This window comes from Nannospalax galili, unplaced genomic scaffold (assembly GCF_000622305.1).
Source record: "Nannospalax galili isolate Female #2095 unplaced genomic scaffold, S.galili_v1.0 scaffold47, whole genome shotgun sequence".
Classification (NCBI taxonomy): Eukaryota; Metazoa; Chordata; class Mammalia; order Rodentia; family Spalacidae; genus Nannospalax; species Nannospalax galili.
In genome coordinates this window covers 1,783,084-1,808,646 of record NW_008357641.1, presented here as the reverse complement: position 1 = coordinate 1,808,646, position 25,563 = coordinate 1,783,084, and the positions used below count along the sequence as shown (strand labels likewise).

General features: G+C 52.4%; 1 protein-coding gene across 8 annotated transcripts in view; it reads left to right on the top strand.

The window, feature by feature from the left end:
• Nfix (nuclear factor I X) overlaps positions 1-25,563 on the top strand; it is a 98,365-nt gene that overhangs the window by 65,610 nt on the left and 7,192 nt on the right. For 2 of the 8 annotated variants that reach the window (XM_008855448.3, XM_017794945.2), the window contains exons 3-10: positions 8,487-8,549; positions 8,746-8,820; positions 9,374-9,494; positions 11,083-11,219; positions 14,368-14,490; positions 16,900-17,075; positions 22,360-22,507; positions 24,521-24,612. In XM_008855448.3, the coding sequence (XP_008853670.1) occupies positions 8,487-8,549; positions 8,746-8,820; positions 9,374-9,494; positions 11,083-11,219; positions 14,368-14,490; positions 16,900-17,075; positions 22,360-22,507; positions 24,521-24,612 (935 nt within the window). The remainder of the gene's footprint in view (positions 1-8,486; positions 8,550-8,745; positions 8,821-9,373; positions 9,495-11,082; positions 11,220-14,367; positions 14,491-16,899; positions 17,076-22,359; positions 22,508-24,520; positions 24,613-25,563) is intronic. The other 6 variants (XM_008855453.3, XM_008855454.3, XM_008855455.2 and 3 more) reach the window with 4 other exon arrangements.

The window sequence follows — 25,563 nt, the reverse complement described above, 5'->3', positions numbered from 1 at the left end:
ACCTGTGGCCTCATGCACTCTGGCTCTTCTGTGATGCTGGTTGAAACCCTAATCCCCTCCCTGGCTCTTCTGTCTGTAACAGCCCTTCTAGTTTGTTAGTTTAGTTTTGTCTTTCTGTCACTCTCCTTGTTTATTGCCTCCTTTTCTTCCTCAGAGCTCTTAATGGTGAGGACCAGGTGGTCCTCTATGTGACCTCCAGAGCCTCTGTTGCTTCTCTCATCCTAGGGTTGGCATTAGGCACCTGGTCCTCTATTCCTTTATGAATAATTAGACCAAGGGCAAATGTACTGAGACGGAGAGTGTTGTCCAGCCCTGGAAAAGGGAGATACTATTAATAGTCTCTAGCAGCTGGGGGTGGGGTGGATGTCTGGCTAGCCTGGCCTGGCTTGGGCAACTCAAAGGTCCAGAAAGGGCAGTGCTGGAAATAGAGAGGGGGGTGGGATAGGTATCAGCTATGCAGGCCACTGGCTGAGATGGGGCACTTCTTCCACCAGGTCCCTGGCTTTTCTTAGCTTGCTGTGTATTGAAAACATTTTCCACTGTCGGTTTCTATTCATCAGTTTGAGGAGGGGGCAGGTTTTTTAGGCTGGGTACCACTTGCTGGACCCTACTGTCACATGACCCTCGGAATTGCTCCTGGCAAGTCATAACACTAGCAGGTGTTGCCAGGTGTGGCACTTGCCATCCCGGGGTCAGCTCCTGTGCTTTGAGTATCCTTAGCTCTCATACCCCAGGATTGGGAAAGGCAGGGCAGGCTATTGGGGCTAGGACCCTCAGAATCCAGGGGACAAGTACTGTTTTCCCTCTTCCCCGTTGGCCTTGCCCATCCCTTGACCTCTTCCCCTGTCTCTCTCCACCCTCTTCCAGCAGCCTCAGGTCATTTATTAGTAGCTTCTGTCCACTGCTATGGGGAGGACACACCTGTATTAGGGGGTCCAGCTGGCTCTGCCTTTTAGTGGCTGAGAAACTGCTCTCCTGCTCTTCATAGAGGTAATGGAGCCAGGCCCTTCTGCTTACTGCTGTGACCTCTGGGACCCCAAACAATCCCAGATGCACTTACCATGTCACCAGCCAAGGTGGCATCTGACAGAGCCTGGAGGGAGGAGTGGAATTTCAGCAAGTGAAGACAAAGGGAAATGGCGATCAGACAGACAACCAGTGTTCAGGGAGCTGCTACTCAGAGCCAGGCCTTGGGCCAAAAGCCTGTCATCCATGTTTCCCATCTGCTCCTTGCCCAGGAACCCAGTGGGTGGGTGCTGCCTTTACCTACAGCCAAGAAATCAGTGTGAACTCAGCCAAGGCCACTGGGCAGTTCGGGGGCATGAATTTATTTGAGTTGTTTTGGAGTACCATTACTGCCATCTTCCTCTGCCTAGATGTTCCCCTTTACTCTCCTCTGCTAGGGTGAGGCAAGGGTCTCCAGATTGGTAGAGCACCCACATTGTGCTCCTCCCAAGTTGGGCTAGGACAGACTCAAGGGATGAGGGAAGGTGGGCCTGAGCCAGGTGGCTCCTGCCTCTCTCCGTCTCCCTGAAGTTCCTATCCTGCCTCTGCATCCCCTACCCATCATCTTGGGTTGGATTCCTGCTCTGGTGGGGATTCCCTGCCCCTACTACACCTGAAACACTCAACTGGGACAGCGTGGTCACCAAGTGAGCCCTGGGTCTTCCCATTTACTCCACAGATAGTTGTGGAGTCCTGGTCTCTGAAGTGCTGGGTTCAGCCTTAGGTCCGCACGTCTACCCACCCACATGTCCATATAGCTGTTGCCAGGGGTCTTGTGGTTGCTGCTGGGCTGAGTGCCTTTGTCTGTGTCTCTTATTAGGTGTTCTGCTCTGTAGGGAGGTGTGTCTTTCCTCTCTGCTGACCTCAGCTTGTCATCCCTTGTGGCAGAACCACTGAGCACCCAGGTCCCCTACCAGCTCATCCCACTTCTCAGTTTCAAGCTCTATCTCCAGTTTTCCCTGAACCTTCTGGCATGTGGCAGGTACCTGGCATGGCACGTCTGGTGGTTCATGTCTAATGCCAACTGATACAGGGGTGAAAGGGGAGATGGGAAACCCACTTTCTATGAGGAAAAGCATGAGTTTAGGAATACCTTTCTCATTATATGAAGGTGTGGGGGTCCGGACTTGGTAACTTAAGAGCTTCTGGTTAGGGGTCCATTTCCACAACCTGAGGGATGATGACCATGAGCTGTAGGAAACTGCCCTTCTCACCTGAGACTTTTAGACAAAGCCTGAGCATGGGTTACGGCCCAAGAAGGCACATCAGTAGTCTATCTGCTCCCCAGGAGACCTGCAGACCCTCCCATGCTCCAGCATGGCACCTGTGGAGCAGGGAGAGAGGGTACCCGTTGTCCAACCTGTCAGTGCACCCACATGGCTCTCCACTCTCCTTGTGCCTCAGCCTGTGGGCAGCCTTGTGAGGGTAGACCATGTGTGTCCCTGTCACTCATCACCTCTGGTTCATCCCCCAGAGCAGCCCCAGACCCCTAGCAAGTAACTCAAGTCAAAATCTGGAGCCCCTTTGGGTCTGTGAGGTAATGAGAGAGGAAGGTTAGTAGAGGGATGGCATGCCCACTCACAGCTCCAGGAGCCTGTCGTTCCTTATAAGCTCCTCCATCTACCCTGTGAGGGTCTAGAGGTGGCAGGGGCAAACCCCAGACTCTGGATGATTCCAGGATGTTTGCACACACTGGCTTCAGAGGTAGGTAGGAAACACAGAAAAAGAGGATACCTAGCTACCCCTTATCCACCTAGCCCTGCCTCCCTCTGCCCACTGGCTGCCCTGCACTCTCAAGAACTTTCTCTCAGTCAAGGTCCCCAGTGTTCTGTTTGCTGAGACAGGGAGAGCCCCTTTGTGACCTGTCCTCCAGCCCCCATCCATTGCGTCCCCCTCCTCAGAGTGTCTCAGATTCTCTGACTTGTGTTTCAGGAGATACAATAGTCACATTCTCCAACTCTGACTGCTGCAGGCTGGGCCTCTGGCTCCCCTCGAGATTGGGTTTCCTGTACCCTGGACACTCCGGAATCACAGAGGAGAGGGGAGATGTAGGCAGACAGGGTACAGCCCTGGGGAGGGCAGGGATGGGATCTTGAATCATATCCCTGCCTGTTTCTGGAACCTCAGGCCTGGGGAGGGCCAGGAGAAGGTCAGTACTACCCTCCCTCCCAGAGCCATTGGTTCCTCATAGTTGAGGGGTTCCTTCCTATGACTTAGGATGGTCCACCTTTTCTTGACACTAAGGAGGGACTGGTGGCATAGTGACTGAGGGTATAACAAGTGTGCTCACCCAAGTGTACACACATGGCGTGTAGCCAAAGCTGATGTGTGCACCCCTCATGGCCTCCAAAGATTATTCTGGGTGAAGTTCACAGGGGCAGCTGGCCAATGAGTTACACTATGAGCCTGCCCCTTGAAGAGTGAACTTGTTTCTTGCGGGAGCTGAGGAGAATGTTGGCTGTAGTGAGAGGGATTCCTCCCCTCACTTTCTGGGAGCCATAAATATATCCTTGTCTGGGGGAGAAAAATGTGTGTGTGTGTGTGTGTGTGTGTGTGTGTGTGTGTGTGTGTGAACATGCTGTCCATCAGGGTTTATGGGCAATGCTGAGCTCCTGGCCATGGATGCCTCCCTTCTAGAGCTCTGCTTAGGAAGCAGTCTTCTCAAGTATTCACATGTTCACATATGTGCAAGCATTTCAGTGAAGTACAAGGAAAGAGGGAAAAATGGGATGGGGGTGTGTCCAAAGAGAGCCCAGAGATGGAATCCGGAGAGCAAGGCCAAAAGCACAGTGAGAGGACTTGGGCTGAGAGAGTGGGGCTGGAGGAGGGTGAGAAGGGCAATATTAATGGGAAACTTTTGGCTACTACAGAGGACACCAAGAGACATGGGAAAGGGAAGGGCCCATATGGGCCACTGTCAGTTGCATGCTGTCTGACACCTGTAGTCTGCAAGCTGTTGCAGTAGGGAATGACCTATGGTATGGGAATGACTGTACAGTCAAGAACCTGCAGCCAGGACCCTTTCAGAGTCCAGTTCTGCTGAACCCACTTAGGCCTACACCCAGTCAGCCCAGATTTATCACCTGCCCCTTCATAGCCAACCCTACCTTCCTGAATCCTGTAGAGTAGCCAGGACTAGCAGGGACAATCTGCGCCTCAGAGGTGTGCCTTGCATGAACAATCTCAGTCCCCAGAGAGAGACGGGAGCTGTGCACTTGTGTGACACCACAGTAGCTTGACCTAACTCTAACCCACATCAACCCAACAGCACTGAAAATGAACTGTGGGCTCTAAGATCTGCCCCTCTCCAAGCCTGGCTCAGATGGGCAGGGACCAAGCCACCTGCCCATCCAGGGAATTCATCAAACATGGGCTGGGCTGCATTCTCAGGTAGTTGCATTTGGCGGGCAGAGTGGGAGGCAGTTTAGAGCAGAGCTTTGTTCCTCAACACCAGGACTTTAGAGACCATTGAATGCCTTGGATTGGATCCAGGAGCAGTGGCCAGTGAACCCTCCTGTTTTCTTTCTCTACAGGAAGTGGCAAGACCTCCAGGCTCTAGAGAGAGAGTACAGAGCTGGGTTCTCTTCCCTGCCTGGGCCAGACTGACCTTGAATTAGAGAGAGAGAGAGAGAGAGAGAGAGAGAGAGAGAGAGAGAGAGAGAGAGAGAGAGAGAGAGAGAGAGAGAGAGAGAGAGAGAGAGAGAGAGAGAGAGAGAGAGAGAGAGAGAGAGAGAGAGAGAGAGAGAGAGAGAGAGAGAGAGAGAGAGAGAGAGAGAGAGAGAGAGAGAGAGAGAGAGAGAGAGAGAGAGAGAGAGAGAGAGAGAGAGAGAGAGAGAGAGAGAGAGAGAGAGAGAGGCTGCAGCTCCACTGTTGTGGCAGCCAGAGTGAGACAGGAAAGGATGTGAAGGGACACGGCCACAGCAGACTGCAGGACCAGTGTGGGCTAGACAGGACAGGATAAGAGATGGAGAAGCACCTGCCTGCCTTGTATCAGCCAGTACTATCCCTGGCCCCCCACTGGCCTACACACCACCAGCTGTCCCACTATCACCAGTGAGAAAGCAGACACTGGAGGGGGTTCTGTGTGGGCAAGGGCTCACTCATGCACACCATTGGCAGGACTGCTAGGGGAGAGCTGCCCTGGGCTGGGAACAAGGAGGGAAAAAGTAGGGGATAGCAAAGATATAGAGGGGAGACAGCCAAGGCAGGGCCAGAGTCAGGGAAGCCACCTTCCATCTCCAGAGTGGAGAACTCAGCCCCCACTGTGCTGTCTCGGGTTCCCTCCTGTACTGTTGGCAGTGGGCAGTGTGCAAGGCCTGTGAACAGGAGATAAAGAGTTCAGGCAGAGTATTTTTTCTCACTAACTGTGGATTTGTGTGTTTGTTCAGCTGGTGGCTCTGATAAGCCCTATTCTGCCAGATAAAAGCCAAGCAGCTATGAGGCAGGACCTGGGGAGGAGTTGTCATAAAGGGGTTTTCCTCCTCTCTACCCCCCTCCCCAGGAAGCCCAGGCAGAGAAGGGAGTCAAGGCACTCTGGCATGCTGTCCTAGGGCCTAGCCCCTGGTGTCTAGGGATGTCCAAAGCAGGCCCAGACCTTGAGGCAGGGCATCCTAGAAGAGCCTACCACATAGGAAAGCTGGTCACTGGTTCCCATCACTGGATGGCAGGATGCCTTTTAGTCCCAAAGCCTGTCTGGGAGCCTGGAGACCCCCTTCCCATGTCTGTCCAGGATGTGTCTGTGAGCTGACAGGGTATTAACATCCCTTACTGTCCAAAGCACCCTTGGCCCTGTTGGACAGGAGTCCATTTTTGCTGAACTGGTAGAGTTCTTGGGCATGGATGTGGTACTAAGGGCTCCGGCTACCTTTCAGCAGAGCCACAGTGCTGCCAGGTCCCCAGCGTCATTGCCCTTGCCCGTCCATGACATGGGCAGGGAGCACGAATGCTTAGGTTAAGGCAGACCTGCAAGACCCTGGCTTGCAGTTGCCTGGGCTGCAGGGATGACTCCCTGCCCGTGAGCCTGGGCCCAGACTTCCAGTGTTTCTGCCTTTTGTCCTGGAGGAGAGCTGAGCGTGTTGGGGGCTGGCGGTGGCAGCATTGTAGCCGCATTGGCTGGGGCCGCCAGCCATAAGATGGCTGCCAAGGTCTAAAATGGCTGCCAGCAGCACTCGGAGCCGCGCCTAGAGGTGCGTGGCAACTGGCCTCATCCACCCAGCCTCTCCTGCTTGTTCCTTTACATTGAGCTGATAGTAATAACAGCAGCACCCTTTTGGGCAGTGTCCTGGTTTAGAAGGATTTCCTGTCTGTCGCGCTCTCTTGGAACCCCATTTGTCTCTGCCTCAGTCACTGGCGCACCTCCATCTCTTTGTCATGTTCTCTACTCTTTCTGTCTCTTGGCTGGATATGCATGCACCCACGTACACATATGGGCACACAGCTCTCCTGCTCTCCTTGGCCATTTGCAGTGGGCCAGCAGCACTCTTGTAGAGTTGACTCTGACCCCCCTCAGACTGACCAGGCAGACATTCTGAAGGTCTGTGTCTTGTCCCTGGCACACAAAGCTTTGGAGGGCTTTGGGGCTGAGTTGGTTCTAGGATGAGACCATGGCAGTCTCCTTAGCAGCAGAGCCTGTGCCACATATTCCTTGGGTTTTGCACACCAGTCTTAAGGTTGCTTCCTTTCTCAACTGCATATTGAGGTAACCTCTCAGTTTAGGGTCCAAGGAGGTCCTAGCATAGGCCACCTGCCACCTATGCCCCCTGGCTTCCACTTGGACTGACTTGGGCTTGAATAAGACACAGAGAGCCAGAAAATTCCTGCCGTGTCATCCAGGGTATGCAGCTAGGGTGTATTGGAGGAGGTCCCAGGCTCCTTCTGTAGCAGAGAACACCACTGACAAAGAGACGACCTTCGTGGTATGTAAGAATATACCCCAAATTAAAGGAGGGTGACTTGTGAGTACTTTCCTCATAAACCTATGCTTTCTTGATTTATAGCAAAATTTACTATTATTTTTTAGAATGAAAAAAAATGGCCCAGTTTGGTGGTATATGCCTTTAATCACAGCACTCACAGCAGGTGGATCTCTGTGAGTTCAAGGCCAGCCTGGTCTACATAGTGAGTTCCAGGTCAGCTGGGGCTACAGAGAGACCCTGTCTCAAAAAGACAAAAAAATATTTTTTTTTTTTTAAATTGAAGGGTTGGAGCTATATAGCTCAGTGGTAGCGCTCTGGCTTCACAGGAATGAGGCCCTAGGTTCAGTCCCTAGTAAGCTGCCAAGAAAAAAAAAAAAAAAAAAAAAAAAAAAAAAAAACAAGATAAAAGAGGAGGATAGCAGGGGCTGAAAGCATGCTACCTTCTACCCATCACACAATGAGATGGCCAGGAGCCTGTCCAGTGCCCTCAGCCACAGGCATGCAGGGCCTTGGCTCTCAAAGCAGGGCCCACGAGGCCAGCACTTAGCTCTCTCCTTCCCTCCTGGAACCAGCAGGTTGCACATGAAGGCACTGTGAGTAAATCCCAGGAGGCTGGGCTACTCTGAAGAGCACAGCAAAGCCTTGGCCAGAACCAGGGCAGTATTCAGATACCAACCCCTGTGGTCCTTATGAGCAGCTGAGTCTTCACCAAGTGCCGTACAACCTGCCCCAGCATCCCCACCCTCTCACCAGCTGTCATGCCCAAGCAGGCATTCTGGAGGTCCCCCATCTTGCCCCTGGCTTTGGCCGACCTGGATGGAAAGGGGGCGGGGTGGTGCTTTCCCAAGCTCAGCAAAATATTCACATACACACTCCACCCTGCCCCCAGCCCTCTGTGAGCTCCCACTGCACAATAAGCCCTTGTCTTGGGGCTCCCTCTGAGCAGCTGTGGCAGTGGGGCATGAGACAGCCTAGACAGGCTGGCACAGAGTGGGCAGTGGCTGGGCACATCCCCCCTCCAGGTTGCCAGGCACTACCTGCAGGCATAAAGGTGAGGTGGGGGAGGTATGGCCCTATAGAAATGGCTTTAATAAATGAAGTTTGGGATGGGGATGCCCCTCTGGAGGAGGGAGAGCTCTGGGGTCTGCCCTACTATGGACAGTGCCCATCACTGGCTTCTTTCCTTGGTGCCCTCCTAACTTCAGACTGTAGGCCAATGCTACTGACCCATGACACCTCTGCCCCTCAGAGCACATTGCAGTCTCTGGAGAGTTTGGTCTGTCACAACTAGGATGCTACTAGTATCTAGCGGGCGGAGGTCAGGGATGGCACTGTATATACTGCAGTACCCAGGACTTCCCTCCCCCTTCCACGAAGACAATCCAGTCCAAATGTCAGGAGTAAGGTACATTCTGTCTTCCCTCCTCTCTGTGTAGGTTGACCCCAGGGCATGGGTTAGGCGGTCTACTGTCCAGGGTGGGTACCCAAGGCTGAAGAGTATCTGCTTAGCCAGTGTTTATGCAAAGCCTTACTCCTGACCCATCCATACTTTTGTGTCTTCTACAGAATCCGGACAATCAGACAGTTCAAACCAGCAAGGAGATGCAGACATCAAACCACTGCCCAACGGTCAGTGCCCTACCCCACCTCCCCTTCCTCTTCACTCATCTGTCCAGTGACTTGGGCTGCCTTCAGAGGAGAGGGGCACAGCTCTCTTCAACAACAGGGAGTCCTGAAGGGAGTGGGTCAAGCAGGGAAGAACTCTGGGGAAATAGCAGCAGCCCACCCAGCCTGACTTCACTCATCAGTTCTTCTCCCTCTCCAGGGCACTTGAGTTTCCAGGACTGCTTTGTGACTTCTGGGGTCTGGAATGTGACAGAGTTGGTGAGAGTATCACAGAGTAAGTGTGTCCTTCTGTCAGGTCCAGGGACCAGAACTAGAGTGAAAATCTATGAGGTCAAAGCTTAAAAAACTGGGATCAGAGAAGTCCTGTCTTGGGGAGGTAGCATTGGAACCCAAACACACAGGAGTCTGGCACAAAGTATCCACTGGAAGATTCTAGGCAGCCCCCCTTTCAATCAGAATTAGACAAGTAGTCAGGACTATCCCACAGAGGACTTCAGTGGTCTAGTACTGAGACTTCACAGGGCCCTGTACTGATGGTGTCTTTTGGGGACTCTCTGCCCCTTGAGTCCTAGGCTAGGAGAATAGAGACTCCTGTCTCTAATTTCTGTTGCATTGGGGCGGGGAACCCACAACCAATGGCTTTTCCCTCATAACCCCCAGCCGCAAAAGAGTTCTCCCCAAACATCCTAGGCAGCCCACCTTCCCTGTCCTGTGGGACCACAGTAGGCTCCCTGCTGGTCTTCTGGGAAGTGGCTCATAGCACCTAAGCTGGTCCATAGGGCTTGCAATGGCTCATTCCAACCTCACCAGCTTCTCCTTCTTCCCAGCTCCTGTTGCAACAGCATCAGGACCCAACTTCTCGCTGGCAGACCTGGAGAGCCCCAGCTACTACAACATAAACCAGGTGACCCTGGGGCGGCGGTCCATCACCTCCCCTCCTTCTACCAGGTAAGCCAGTACCGTGGCTTCCTCATCTCCTTGACCCTCTCCCTGTAGCTGGAGCAGCTGTGCTTCCTGGGTGGGGATGCTTTAAGATGCCATCATGCTCTGCCACCCATTGAGCTTCCTGCTTCCTGTTGTCATGAAGTACTTGGCACTGGGGACCCAAACCCACATAAGGCCTGAAAGTGGGGATCAGAGAAAACCTGTCTTAGGGAGGTAGCTTTGAACCTAGACACAGGGACTGTATGAGGTATCTACCTAGAAGCTTCCCTTTCAGTCAGAATTGGACAAGTTGTGAGGGCTGTCCCACAGAGGACTTCAAAGACCAGAGGAGGCCTTTAAATTCATCTAGGGTAGTGGGAACCACTGGAGGGCATACTGGGATGTGTGTTCCAGAAAGCACCCTCCAGCAATAGCATATGTGGGCAGGGCTGGTAGCAGAGAAGCTATTTTACCAGGCTGAACAGGTAGGGTGATGTGTAAAGAGATACCTGGGAGGTGGAGACAGCTCAAGGTGAAGGCCAAAGTCTTGCAGGGGACAGTTGAGTCTTGCCCTTTCTGAAAAATAATTTTATTTATTATTTTTATATGTGTGTGTGCTTGTATGAATTTATGTTCACATGAGTGTAGGAGCCCCCTGGAAGCCAGAGGAGGGTATCAGATCCCCTGGAAGTGGAGTTAGAAGGGAGTGCTCTTCACCACCGAGCCATCTCTCTAGCCCTAAATTCTGTACTTTTTAACTGGAACATTTTTGTTCACCATGAGGTTTTTAGTTTTGATTTTTTTTTTAAAGGCAAGATCTCACTATGTAGCACTGGCTGACTGGAACTCTGTATGTAGACTACTCAGGTCTGGAATGCACATAGATCTGCCTGCCTCTGCCTCCCAAGTCCTGGGATTAAAGGTGTGTACTACCATGCCTGGCTCATTTTGATTTTTTTTAATCTTACATTAAAATATTCTTTTTGTTTGGTTGTTTGTTTGTTTTTGAGACAGACTGAATTGGCTGGCCTGTAATTAATTCACGGCTATCCTCCTGCCTCAGCCTCCCTAGTGCTAGGATTACAAGTATGAGCCACCACTCCTGGCTTAAAGTATCTGTGCTTGATGATAAGTTTTGTGGCACTGTCCAAGGCTAATAGGAAATAGTGGGTGGGACATATGTGCAAATGAGGGTTTTACCCATTTCTTTTTTAAAAAATATTATTTTTATTTTATGTGTATGAGTATATTGCGTGCATGTGTGTAAGTGTACCTGTGCTGTGCAGTGCCCAGGGAAGTCAGAAGAGGGCTCCAGATCCCCTGGAACTGAAGTTACAGATGGTTGTTAGCTGCCATGTGGGTACTGGGAACAGAACAAGGGTCCTCTACAAGAGCAGCCAGTACTTTTAACCACTGAGCCATCTCCAGCCCCACTCATTTCTTTAATGACCCATAAGTGGCTTGAGGAAGAGTAAGTTTAGAGCTGCTTCACTCCAGGGAGCATCCACAAATGCTGCTGTGGACTGGCATTTGCCAGTGTACAATTCCTGGGCCTGAACACCTGGTAGCTACGTAGAACCTCAGCCTGTTCAATTCTTTCCTCCTTCCCCAGCACCACCAAGCGCCCCAAGTCCATTGATGACAGCGAGATGGAGAGCCCCGTTGATGATGTGTTCTATCCTGGGACAGGCCGCTCCCCAGCTGCTGCCAGCAGCCAGTCCAGCGGATGGCCCAATGATGTGGATGCAGGTATGGGCATGACAGTCCCCACCCAGACCTAGAGCAGCCTGTACTTCCCCATGGTCTCTGCTGTCAGGTGGTACTAATGGCTGTCACTCCTGATATGAGGATGGCAGACTAGGCTGAAGGAGTTGGGTGACGAGTTGGACTCCTGAGTAGGTAGCAGGCCTGTAAGATGGTGGGGCAGATTGCTATCAACCCTCCAGTGCCCTTCAGTTAGGGGCATAGCCTCCTCTTCACAGCCTCCTTGCCTATAGAGAGCTGCCCAGCCCTGTGATTCTCCTGGATTAAAGCAGTTTCCCAACTGGATCTAAGTAGCATTTTCAGGCTTAAGGCTTTCTGAGACAGGGACTGCTTCATTGTAGTCCCTGGGAGGTGCTGAGTAGCATCCCTAGTTTCACCACCAGATGCCAGTAGCAAACATCTAACCCCTGATTTCTTGGTTGTTTTGTTTTGAGACAGGGCCTTGCTATGTAATAGCCAGGCTGGCCTCAAACTCTGGATTCCCCCTTATCTTAGTCTTCCAAATGCTGGGATTATAGGATTACATCACCACCTCCGGCCACTCTGTTTGAATGACCATAAATGTCTGCAGACATTGCCAAATGCCCCCAGGGAGACAGATTTCAGGTGGGCTAATCCTGGCCTAGGGACCCAGCTTTACAAAGAGGCTCAGTACTCAGGGTAGAATGGGCAGAGCTATCTTGGGAAGCTAGCAAAGGGCAGAGGTTCTGAAGAGCCTGGAGGAAGCCAGCTCACATCTTTTCCATCCTCCCTGAGCACTCCTTCCTGTTGAGCCACCTGCACCCTTAGGATTGACTGATGGTATAGACAGCCCAGAAGCCCAAGAGGAAGAATATGTGCCTGTGTTTGTGACTAACTTCAGGCAACCCCTGCCCGACATACTGTGGATGTCCTTGAGTCTTGGGACCTATGAGTGTGTAGACCTGTGCTTACTTGCACGATGTGCACATAGAACTCACCTGCTCTAGAAAGGACTGGGGACACTTTGGTTGGGATTGGGGACTGGGCTTCATTGTCTGATCCAGGGTCTGTTGGCAGCTTGTCTGGTAGAGGCTGGGCTGAGGGAACCATTGCAGGCCCTGGCTTTGGCTCTGGCTCCATGCAAAGAGAGCAGGCAGAGCTCACCTCCTGGTCTTGGGCTGAGGGAGTGAACTCGAGACCTTCTAGAGCACCAGAGGAGACTGAGTTGTATGAGAAGACACCCCAGCATGGCTTGGAGGTGCCTCCCAGGTTCTCCTTGTGGAAGCCTGGGCCTGGGCCAACGTAGCCCACACATGACCCTAGCAAAATTTCTGGAGAAGGAGTTGAAAACTAGAGGATGCTACGTCCAAGGTTTCAATCAGGCTTGGTCTCAGGCAGGTGACATCTTCTGTAAGGACTACTACTAGGGTGCCTTTTAGGCCTGCCCACTGCCACTGACTCCTGGGAAGAGGACTTCCAGACCTTTCTATGCAGGCCTGCTCCCAAGAGCCTCCTCTAGTCTTCCGCTGTCTCTGCTCTTGGCTGTCTGCTCTCGTGCCTGTCATTTCTGTTGCTTTGGCAGTCCTACCATTCACAGCACCCCCAACATCCTCTTGCAGCACCCCCAAGCTCCCTTATTCCCCCCCACACACTTGTCGTTGTTTTCCTGGACTCGACAAATAGCCAATTAAGCAGCTCAGCTGCAGGACAGGAACAGCTGGGTAGGCACTGTGCAGCAGCAGGGACAGCTGTGCACAGCTGGTGGGGCACTCTCCCCTCCCCACCATGCCAGCTATCAGGTGGCATACAGCTGCCACCAGATAACACCTCTGCTGGCGGGCTGGGTGCTCACCCTTCCCCCACTGCTTTTCTCTAGTTAAGACTGGCTCTTGTTTCTCTGTTCTGTAGCCACCCCTCCCCAACACCCCACGAAAACTGACTAGGTTTATCCCTCAAAAATGGCAGCTCTAGATTACCCAGGCTCTACCTTACCTGGCCAGCCTGGGCACAACCTTGAAGCTCAACCCACAACAGGAGATAAGCTTCCCCCCAAAAGGAACCCACTAAGAGCCTGTTTCTCAGACTGTCATCTTTTTTTAAAAAAAAATATATATTATTATTTATTTATTTATTATTTATTTATTTATTTATTTATTTTTTGGTCTTTTTGAGACAGGGTCCCTCTGTAGTCCCAGCTGTTCTGGCACTTACTATGTAGACTAGGGTGGCCTTGAACTCACAGAGCTCCACCTGCCTCTTGTCTCCCGAGTGCCAGGATTAAAGGCGTGTGCCACCACACCTGGCTATTATTTTTATTTTTATGTATATGAGTGTATTGCCTGCATGTGTGTGTGAGTGCACCTGTGTGTGATGCCGCAGGGGTCAGAAGAGGGCTTTGGATTCCCCTGGAACTGGAGTTAAGGCCAGTCTGAAGCTTCCATGTGGGTGTTGGGAATACAGCCCCAGTCCTCTTAACTGCCAAGCCACCTCTCCAGACCCTCAGACTGTCATCTTGATGGTGTACCTACTAGGCAGGGATGCTGTTGGCTGGCACCTAGAGTCAGAGCCCTAAAAGGGTCTTTTCTGTGCTCCTGTCTCCTGCCAAATACTACCCTCGTCTCTGGTTCTGTCCTCAGGGTCTTCCCAGCCCTCTAGTGCCTGTCCTTGTTCTGTGGAATGTTGCATCCCTCCAGAGGGCCTCTAGCTATGTTTTCCCTTCCAGAAAGGGAGAGCTGGCTCTTCACACCAGAGGTCTAGCTCAGGATATCTTGCTGTAGATCCCAACTTGTCCTTCCAGCCACTTTCACTGCCCACAACTCCTGGCTCTGGCTCTCATGGACTCCTCGTGCATTCCTTCTCAAATCTTAGCCTGTAATATATCTCTTTTATTCCCTTATCAATTGTCAAGGGGTAGGATGTCCTCCTTTGCTACCCTTGCCCAGCACATTCCACCCCTTGTTACCAGGGGCAGGCCTCATTTTCCTCTTCAGAAGTACCCTAAGGCCAGGCCACGGAAGGAGCCCTGGAGGCAAAAATGGGTGGCAGGAGTAGAGAAGGGGCTACAGGGGCTGAGGAGAGATGGAGCAAGCTGCTCTGCAGGCTTCCCACATCCCTGTCCCTGCACCTACCCCAGCCAGCTAAACCTGCCTGTGTTGCTGCTTCCTCCCCCCAGGCCCGGCTTCTCTAAAGAAGTCAGGAAAGCTGGACTTCTGCAGCGCCCTCTCCTCTCAGGGCAGCTCCCCGCGCATGGCTTTCACTCACCACCCGCTGCCTGTGCTTGCTGGAGTCAGACCAGGTGAGAGATGAAGGGGGGCTGGAGGGGGCAGTTTGGGAGGTGGCAGTGCCAAGGAGTAGCTGACCAGGTGTAAGGGCCAGGGCTCACTGAGTGACAGTTCCAGGCTCCTGGAGAGGGCTGCAGCACAGCAGTCAGATGGCATAGGACAGACAGCATACCTCTGAGAGCCAGACTGGCCCCTGGGCCTGCTCTTTTGGTTCCCAGGCACCCTACCACATACTTCTCAACTCCCATTGTAAGCTTGTGTTGGATGCATATGTGCACATGCTTCCTGGGAGCTGCATGCAACCTCCCCTTCCCACACCTACTCTTCCCCCAGTGCCTAGCTGAGCCAGGTTTCTTTCCTAGTGGATTGGAAATGACACTGCTCTGCAGTCCAGGCTCCTGTTGTGTGTCCTGGGGCAAGTGGTTACCTTCTCTGGGTTTCTTTGCCCTTTTCCAGAAGTGAAGGGTTGGGCCTAGGGCACAAGAGGCTCCTGGTCTGCTTGCCAGGGAAAGGAGCTGTCCTGCTGCTTTGAGGGTACATCTTCAGCCCAGGGAGAAGATGCTGGAGACAATACCTGGGTCTTCCTGAAAGGTGGGATCAGGCAGAGGCAGGTGGGAATCTAGCTTCTCTTACTTGCTGTTTCCTTCCAGCAGCACCCATCTGGCAGCAGAGGCCTGGCTTTTGTTTACACAGGGCCTTGTGTCCCTGTGTGCTGCTTGTGCCTCTTGAGCAGGCTTTTCTTCTGTAGGACACAGAACAGGGAGGCTTACCTCCCAGCTTCTTCCTTGGGGCCTCCTGGCTGGGAGCCCAGAGGCAGCCAGCACTGGGGCTGGGTGTGGTGGCCACAAGGTGGGGGTGGGGAGCCCAAGCCTTCAAGCAGGCAGCTGGGAGGGCAGCAGGCTCCACTCCGCTGCACTCCATTTTTATGAACTCCAGAGAGAAGCCAAGTTTCCTCAGCTCCTGATGAAACTAAGAGCAAGAGTGAGCTGATTGGAACCAGACGGGAGGGGGTAGATTTAGGGAGGTACTGAGGCCTGAGCAGGGGAGGAATTGTGAGTGCTAGGATGCATGTGCTAGGAAGATGGGGCAGCATATGAAGGAGGCCTGTGCACTCCCCTTAAACTTTGGAGTTAGGAGAGTGTATGTGGCCGGGCGTGGTGGCACACGCCTTATAGTCCCAGCACTTGGGAGGCCGAGGCAGGTGGATCTCTGTGAGTTCAAGGCCAGCCTGGTCTACATAGTGAGTTCCAAGACAGCTGGGGCTACAGGGAAACCCTGTCTCAAAAAGACAAAAAAGACACACACACACAAAAAGAGTGTTTGTGTGCTAGGTTCCCATCCTGCACAGGCTCAGGACCTGTCATTCCTACCATTGTCCAAAGTTTCTGGAGCCATCAGACTCCTGTTGTCTGTCCAGCAGGCTCACACTCAGGGCAGGGCAAGTGAGGTACTCACCAGGGGTGGAAAAAAAAAGAGGGGGGCCAAAGCTCAATCCTCAAGATAAGTAGTATCTTAATGTACTGTTTTTAAAGAAAAAAAAAATTGTAGCCAGGCATGGTGGTGCATGCCTGTAATCACAGCACTTGGGAGGCAGAGGCAGGTGGATCTCTGTGAGTTCAAGGCCAGCCTGGTCTACACAGTGAGTTCCAGGACAGCTGGGGCTACAGGGAGACACTGTCTCAAAAAGACCGAAAAAAAATTTTTTTACAAAACATAATGACAAGGCTGGGCATGATGGCAAAGGCCTACAATCCCAACACAGGAGGATGAGGCAGGAGGATCACGAAAAAAAAAATTCTAACAGTTTAGACAGACAGCACCCAACCCTGCACTTGTAGGGTGTTGTTTACCTGTCTCATCTAACCCCCACTTCAGGTCCAGTCAAACTTCATTTACAGAAACAAGCAACTGGTCCTCAGGCACTAATCTGCCAGTTTATTGTTGTTGTTGTTATTATTATTAGATTTTGGGTTTTTTTTTGAGACAGGGTCTCACTATATAACCTGCTAGTCTCACAGAGGTTATCCTATCTGCCAGTCTCTGCCTCCCAAGTGCTGGCATTAAAGGCATGTTCCATCACATCCGGTTATTATTAATTTTTATTGCATTAAAATGTCACTGATTTCAGCCAGGCATGGTGGAACACACCTTTAATCCCAGCACTAGGGAGGCAGAAACAGGTGGACCTCTGTGAGATTGATACAAGCCTGGGAGAACTGCCTCAAAAACTGAAAAAGGAAAAAAGCAAAGTTATTGACTGAGGGTTTGTGTTTGTTGTGGAGATTTTGTGTGTACCGAACACAGTGCCTTTCCCCATTCCACCTGCCCCTCAGGGTCCTCACCCTTTCCATTACCACTTCCCTCATCCTCCCCTGCATGGCTGTCCTGACCCCTTTTTCTTTCTCCTGCCTGTGTGCACACAGGGAGCCCCCGGTCCACAGCATCAGCTCTGCACTTCCCTTCCACATCCATCATCCAGCAGTCAAGCCCTTACTTCACACACCCAACTATCCGCTACCACCACCACCACGGGCAGGACTCGCTGAAGGAGTTTGTGCAGTTTGTGTGCTCGGATGGCTCGGGTCAGGCCACCGGACAGGTGAGTCCAGAGGGCCCTGGAGCCTCCCTGTAGCGTCTGTCTGTCTGTCTGTCTGTCTGTCTGTCTGTCTGAGGGCTCATAAGGAGAAGGCCAAAAGCCAGGAGCCCACCTGGGGCTGGATCAGCAGGGAATGAATAGTACCTACTTTGTGGTCAATTTTAGTGGGCCAGGGTCCAAGCATGGTGTTAGGGCTACCCGTCTGTCATGGTCTGGAGAAGTAGGATCAGTGACTGAGCCCTTCCTGCTGCAGCACCTTACCTTTCCTGTGGAACCTTGGTTACCAGCATGAGTGAGCCTGTGATTGGTCAAATCTAGGCCTTGGACCTCCCCACACCTCTCCCAACCCTCTTAAAACTCAGGGGTGCAAGGATTTGACAGCTGCTGGACCTACGTTTGTCTGACTCATCACTGTTGTCTGATTCATGACTGATTTGGGCTATTTATTTTCTGTGGTATGTGGCTGCCCTGGACTCTGTGGGAGGCATCTCTGGCCTCCATCTGACAGATATCAGGAGCACCCATTTCTCCTCAGTTATGGCTGTCAAATCTGTCTTCCACTTTTCAATGGGCCCCACATGAGAAGTCTATGTGGAGAGAAGCCCTAATTCATGGAGATGTTGTGAAAATTCCTATGCCAGAACTCTTAACAGAGGACCTCAGGACTGTTCTGGCTCCAGAGCAAAGTCCACAACCCTGGAGGACAGAGAGACTCCCTGTGGAGCCTTTCTCCATTAGCCAGTCCCAAGACCTGGTCCAAACTCAGTACACTCAGTTAAGGAATTATCTAGGAAGATGGTGGGCTAGAGATAAGTCTTAGGCAGTCTCTAGGGGCCATTTGGGTTGGGACATGATGGTCTATATCTCTGATAAGTTCTGTAGCCAGAGAGCTTGAAGAATCCCTAGTTCCTCTCTTAGCCAGGATGGGAGGTCTGGAAGCCTGATGTTAGAAGCCTATGGGGAGGATATTCAAGGAGCTTTGGAAAGCTGATTTGGGAAATGTGTTCTAGACATCCACACCAGAGGCAGTCCAGGGGGGTCCTCTATTGCTCATGCCGACTGCCTCAGTGGGCTCTGGGAAGATGGACATTTGCTGGTGCTGGAACATGACTAGGGGTCTTTGCCTTTAGGCTCACAGTCCATCCTGTGAATCGGTCCTGTTCCCTCCAGCTTGCTTCCCCCCACCCCTCCGCTGTTCTCATCTTTTCCCCTCTTTGCCCCACAAGGGTTTCTCTTGCTGACTCCCCTGATCCTCAGCACAACGGTGATCTTTCTGCTTTTCTGGATAAGTTCTGTCCAGTATCAAGGGGTGGGACTGACCCCTAATCACCACTTCAGAGATACAGCCGAGTCCACAGGAGTTTCTAGCCTATATCCCATCGCCAAAGGTCCTGAAGTCAGCACCGTAGAGCAGAGGCACACCACCTCACCTGCCTTTTCACCAGCAGAGGTAGCAAAGCTTGGAACACAGATGAGCAGGGCCTGGCAGCCATCCCTAACGTAGGACCCTGGAGAGTCAGTTCAGCCCCTCCCACCTGGGGGCTGGGTCCTGAGCCTGTCCAGTGTCATGACTGTCTAACATGGGGACTCACTTTGCCTAGAGTCCTTTTCTCAAGATAGGTACTTGTTCCAGGAGATTGCAGACAGGATGTAATCAGACACCTTAATTCAGCTGGCCAGCAGAGTATCGCAAGCTTGGGCAGCAACCTTTCAGAGTTTCCTCTGTGGTCTGAGACTGAAGAGAGGAACTTGCCACAGCTGGCTTCTGAGGGGAGTCTGGAGATGCACTCAACTTGCTGGGCAAGAGGCTAAGGGCAGCTGCAGACAGCAGAGACTGTGCTTGCTCCCTAGCCACACTAGAGCAGCAGTCCTCAGACTTTGTGTTAAGAGTCACCTAGAGGCTTTGGCTTACTGCTTGTTTTCAACAGGGGTGGGACCTGAGAACCCATGTGTCTCCCAAATTTCCTGTACTGCTTCCTGTACTGCTGGCCAAGTTACCTACTTTGAAAACACTGATCTAAAGCCTAAAGGAGCAACTTCCTAACCACTTTGAGAATCCCAAGTTACAGACCAGCTTTTCAGGAATATCTACGTAGGAAAAACTTGCAGAAAATTGCAGAAGGGTTCACAAGGTACCCTGTTAGTTCATCTTTGAACTCCAGGCTAAGGCACTGGTTTCAAAGAACCCAGTTAGTAATGACCAAGGTCACATGGCTACAGCACGCAGGACATAGAAAGGGCAAAAGAAGGATGCCTGGTTAGCTGTGTTTCCGGGGGGAGAGTGAACGGGAAAGTTGCAGGTCCAACGAGAGCACATGACTCAGGGAGGCGGGAATGTTGCTCTGTAAGATACAGGTGAGAAACTTTACCAGCTTGTAGGCTCGTGGCAACCCCTTTTTGATGAGGTCCGAAGGTAACAGAGTCTCAAGACTTTCTAACACCTTGAGTTGTATCCCAAGCAGAACTCAGATACCCTAGGTTTGTTGAACATTACTTCTAGAAGCAGAATGAATACTGTGACTAACTCTATCAGGTGGGGTTATCCATTTAGATACTCATACAGGAAACAGACTCTAAGGAGACAGAGGACCCTATGCCATGTACTAGCTTCTCAGAACCCCGAGAGAAGGCATGAGACACCGAATCTGTGGGACAGTTCCATTTCTTGCCTGAGGGAAGAATGTGACAAGAGAAAGGCCACAGACAGAAAGGAAGTGGCTGTTGCTTGGATCTCAGTGGTACCTTTGCAAAACTGGAAACCTTGCCTTTTGGTTTGGCTGTTGCCTAGAACCGAAGAGTCACATTGAAAAACGATACTTACTAATATAAGATCAGATCACACATAGGGAATGCTGGACAGCCACTGCTTTTTTAGCCAGAAGTGTCTGAATTATCACCCTTAGAGTAGGCAGTAATGGTGGAGGGAACCATTTAGAGGGAGAGCATGTCAGACCTCACACATCATTAGGAATAAAGGATACTGGGTAGAACCAGAGCTCCTGGTTCCATGTTGGTCAGCTGTGGGGTCCTATGACTGAAGTGCAGCAGGAATCAGGTATTGTATATGCCTATAATCCCAGCAAAATCATTCTCAGGGTAGTGCACCTGTCACATAAGCTTGATGACCTGAGTTGGCTCCTAGGAGCTCATGGAAAGGTAGGAGATGAAGTGCAGCAGGCAGGATGGGGCAGTGTTCCCTGGACAGTAGGACTTATTTGCTCCATGCTTCTACTAGCACGCTGGAACCTACGGGGCAGCTGCTTCCAAGGCTTTGATGAAGGCCAAGGGTGTCCAAGAAGAACAGGACAGTGAGAAACAATTGTGATTCACAGAATCTGGCTGGTGCCTGCGTGGGTGGGTAGTGCTTTCTGAGCAGGCCTCGAGGGATAGAGGAAGGGTGTTCTGTGGTGAGCAGGCCTGCAGTTTGACCTAGAGCTCAGCTTGAATTCTGGAACTAGCACACAGTTTGGAATGGGAAGTGCTTAGGGGAAAGGATGGAGGTAGAAACTTGAACCCCTGGGGAGAATGTGTCTTACCTCTAAACAATGGAAAGTTTCAGAAGATGGGAGAATCAGCTACATTGCAGTTGGGTAAGAGGGCTTATGAACCTGCCAAAAGACCTTGGACCAGATGCATATAACTTTCACTCCTAGGCCTAGCCAGTGTAGCAGGTGACTTTGGATGAATCATTTACCTGCATTCAGCTGTGAAATGGGTAGAATAAAGCTTCCTTTGCAACAATTTCCCATGAATAACAGGGTTAAGCTCTAGGCCAATGATAAGCTCCAATCCTGTGAGCTGTAGGACATGGAGCTGTATCACTTGGTGCCAGTAGTGTCTTTCAGATCCCAAAAATGTCTTTAGATGTTGCCAATGTATTCTGAGGAGGGGACAGAATTGCCCTGAGGTGAGAATTGCTGCTTGTGGGTAGTTGGAAGGTTTTTTTTATAGCATGAGTGCAATGCCTGGTCAAGGGCTGGACACTGAGAGTGCTGAGCTGAGCCAGCTGCTCTGTCAGAGCAGAGAGGTGACCCCCTGAAGTCTCATTGTCATAGGCTAAGTGAAATGAGTGAGGACAGAGTAATGGCTGACTGGAGATATCAGATGAGTGGGCTTCCTAGGGTCTGCCCTCCCATAGAAGGAGGAGCACTGGCCAGGTATGGTGGTACATCTTACAATCCCAGCACTTAGGAGGACAAGGCAGGAGAATCGCCAGTGAGGGAAGCCTGGGGGTTGGGGTAGGGAACAGGGACCCCCCAAGACTTGTGCTTAGGTGGCCAAAAGGGCTGGGCTATAGGAAAAGAAGAGCTGGAGCCAGGCTTCCCTGCACCTGGGCTGCCGGCGGGTGTCCAGGGCACTGTCCCGAGCAGCAGAAGGAAACATATTCCAGATCTTTCCAGGGAAACTGTTCCTGCCAGTTGCTGGGAGCCCATGGTGCCTACTTTCCCTGAAGCCTTGAGGCTGACCCAGGTATAGTCATGTACAAGGCCTGGAGGAGAAACTTAAGTTAGAGACAAAGGGGGTACAAAAGATAAGAAATGGATCCTGGTGGCAAAACATCTGTGGCTCCTGAGGGTGTTGTCCAGGGGCATACTCTAGAAGAACCTCTCAGAAGCTGGTGGTACATTTTCCTTCCTGGCTGATCTTTATTAGAAAAAAAAACAGCAAAAAAAAGCCCAGCACTCCACTGTCTGTAGGAGCTGAGAACATGGGCTGAGAACATGGGCTGCCGGAGCTGGAGCAGAGGGTGAGCCCCTTGGTGTTGGCAGCTTCCTGTGCAAGGCTGGTCTTAGGGAAGATTCTGGCAGTCCTGTGGGCACTGGCTAGTCAACCAGCCCTAGCCAGGCCCACAGGGAGAGTGTGTCTTTGGGGGCATTGGAAGTTAGTTGGCTCATCTTTCTTGACATGGGAAGAGGTCTTCCAGGAGCATAAATGTTCTAGGTGCAGTGGTATGCATTGCTAGGTGGCATGGTTCTGTACCTAGGACATTTTGCTTAAGAAATGACGAACCACCCGTCGGACATCTCCCTTCTTCCCTCCTACTACTTCATATGAGGAAAAAAAAAAAGAGAGAGACAGAGAGAAACACCTGAGAGACCAAATAGAGGCCTCACACCCTCCTCCATCCAGTGCACAGAGGAGAGGACCCTACTTCCCATTCCTGCATCTTGCATCTTCCACCGGGAGTACCCGCTCCAAGTGAGCAGAGCGAGCGGCGGCCGCGCAGGGGACCGTGTGTCTGTGTGTGATGTGCTTTCATGCGTCACTCTATTTATGTTGTTCGCAGCCCAACGGTAGCGGCCAGGGCAAAGTCCCGGGGTCATTTTTGCTACCGCCGCCGCCTCCAGTGGCCAGACCTGTGCCCCTTCCTATGCCTGATTCCAAATCCACCAGCACTGCCCCAGACGGCGCCGCCTTGACTCCTCCATCACCTTGTAAGTGGACGATGAAACCGAAACCACAGCACCCAGCATCCCTGGCCCATCCATACAGTCTCCACTGCAAAAGAGGAGCAGCTCCCCCAACACCTCCAGAGCATCTTGGAGCCCCCCCCCCAACCTGGACAAGAGCAGGGCTGAGCCCTGACCATGGCCTCCTGGGCCTCAGTTACACCAGCCAGCACCCCGTGAGCCCTTTTCCGCTGCTCCCAGCAGGGCCCTGGCCCAGGCCCCCCTGGGGGGGGCGGGAGGGAGAGTGCAGTGGGGCACTGGGCCGGGGGTGCTGGCATGAGGGGGGCGGGGCGGGAGGCAGAGCCATGCCATCTTCATGCCCGATTGCTGGTTTTGTTTTTTTGGTTTTTGGTTTTGTTTTTCAAATTTTTTGTTGTTGTTTCGTTGTTCCCCTACACACACCAAGAAAATTAAATGTGACCACAAGGCGACGTCACCACCATCCCCTTTTTGCCTTGCCCTCACCTCCATCTGGCCCCAGGGCCTCTGAAGATGCAGGAGGCTGCCTCTGATCCTCTCTCCCTCAGTCTCCCATTTGGTTTCTCGTTGTTCCTCTTTTTTTTTTTCCTCCCCTCCTCCCCTTCCCCCAGCCCCAATTCCTTCCCCAGGTTGGATGTGTTACGGGCAAGAGAAGCTCTGGGCCTTAACTTACTTCATCTTTCTCCCTCTCTTCCTTCCTCCTTCCCTTCCTTCATTTTTTCCCTTTAAAACCAATGACAGATTTTGTCAAAGGGAAGAGAAGGAAAGTCTAAATGGAGAGGCCCCCAGGGAGACCCGACGTGAAGGACAGGAGAGGTGGAAGACAGGGTGGTGTGCTGTCTTGGGCTGGGACAGGGGTGGGCAGGACTCTGAGCTCGCACTGTGCAACAGTGGGCGGCAGGGTGGCCCATCTCAACACTGCTGTCTGTTCGCACTCTCTGTCTCCTTCTCTCCCATGGTTTGAGTTCTTTCCCCTCCCTACCCTCTCCATGCCATCTTCTCATCTGCATATGTCATAAGACATGAAGTCATGATCATAGTCACTGGAGGGGGGACAGCCAGACTAGAGCACTCTTGTGGAGAGAGGGGGACGGAATCTGGTGAACACGTCCCAGGTGTATCTGGTACACAACAGGGAGGGGTTAGGCTTCCCAGGCAACCTGTGACACTCCTTTTCCCTTTGGGGACATCTTTCCAACTGTTAGGTTCCCAACTGAATACCCCAGAATTACTCAGGGGTATTGAGTTCATTTGCCCCCTGAGGCATTGGACAGCTGCCCCCTAGGCAGCTGAGCTTTGGGGCTCTGTCTATGGCTTCCTCCACTGTCTCCTGGCCTGGTGCCCTGACCAGAAGAGAATGGTATGGGCCTGAGCCTTTCTACCTCAGAGTCAAATCAGGCAGCCAGGTCACAGGCTCTTCTGTAATCCCATCCTGCATGACTCAGTCCTCCATTGGGCCTTTGTGTGAGTTCCTTGAACCACTTGTCAATCTTTGGGACTGTCTGGGTAGCAAGTGATTTAGTACCCCCAGTAAGGCTGTGGGGCTGGAGAGGTGGCCTGCCTGAGAAGGCCATCCCCAGACAGGGTTGTCCAGGCCACCCAGCTCCCACCTTCTCACTGTCCCTCTTCAAGGAGGAAAGCTTGGGTCCCCCACCAGTGCGCCCCTGGACTGGCTCCAAGGTCATTCCCAGTCTGACCATTCTCTCAATAGGGGACAGAACTGGGTCCAAGGGACTTCAGCTGCAGCATTGGGGGCCCTTCATTACTTTAGCCTTGGAAGCCACCTGACAGGCAGGGAGGTGTGTACGTGTTCCTGGTCAGTGAGGGGAAGGGCCCTGGTAGGCTCCACTCAGGTGGAGTCTGGCCTCCCGCACTGTAGCCCCTCACCCATCCTTACGTTGCCAGCCTACCCTGCAACACTTCTAACTCAGTTTCTCCCTCTCAGCAGCCCAGAAGGGTGGTGCCTGGGGGGCCCTACAGCCTGACTGGGTCTCTCCCTCTCTCCCCTGCTCCCCACAGCATTCGCAACGACAGGCGCCTCCTCTGCCAACCGGTTTGTCAGCATCGGACCCCGGGACGGCAACTTTCTGAACATCCCACAGCAGTCTCAGGTAGGAGACACCTGGATACAGGCAGAGGGGCAGATAGGGGGGACAGGCATGAGGAAGGAGGTTGGAGTCCTGGAGCTGAGCAGGAAGAGGGTTGTGCTGAGCTATATGCCCAGGCTTCTGCCCAGCAGAGTAGCCTCCCCAGGCAGCTCCAGGCTCCCTGGCTAATCAGCTAATTGGATAATTAGTTCTGACAGCTCTGGCCCTGGGGAAGGCAGCCCAGGACCCAAGGCTAGATGCCTCTGGGTCAGCCTAGTAGAGCAAAGATGGAAACCTGAGGCACAGACACGAAGGACAGCCCTGCCTCCTCTTGCCCTCCTGCCCTGCCCTGTCCACCCTGGTCAGCCCAGGGAAGCCCTAGTCCTGGCCCTCCCGGTTTCCCTGGCTTTGGGTGGGTTGGATGAAGGGTAGAGGAGAGACAGAGTAGGTCTGGTGAGCTATATACCCAGAGACCAGCATCAAGGCCAGGGCTGACTGCCACTCTGGGGGAGGCCCCTCCCCCAAGACCCCATGAGTCCCTTAGGAGGAAAGTCAGGCTGCTGGAGCGCCTAGTCCCTGCTGGCATTACCCCCACTTCTTATACAGAGACAAGTCAAACTTGTCCTTCAGCACAAGGTGCATTGTGCACACATGGGTGTCCCATGTGTGTCCGGAGAGGGTAAGAATAGCAGGCAAAAGCCAGGGCCCTTGGAGCACGGAGGACCCACCTTAGGAGCCGGCCAAGGGCAGCTTTAGAGGGCCAAGGCTTTCAGAGTGTAGGGTTTCAGAAAAGAGCACACAAATATCCTTTTTGCACATTTTACAAAAACACCTCCTTACAGGCTCCCTGAGCCCTGCGAAACCCACCCCTGCTCAGAGCCCCAGGGCTGCCTCTGCTTGTTCCTGCCCCACCTCTACGGAGGCCCCAGTCCAGAGAAAAAGGTTGTGGATGGAAGGTTTGTATGTATGATTTGA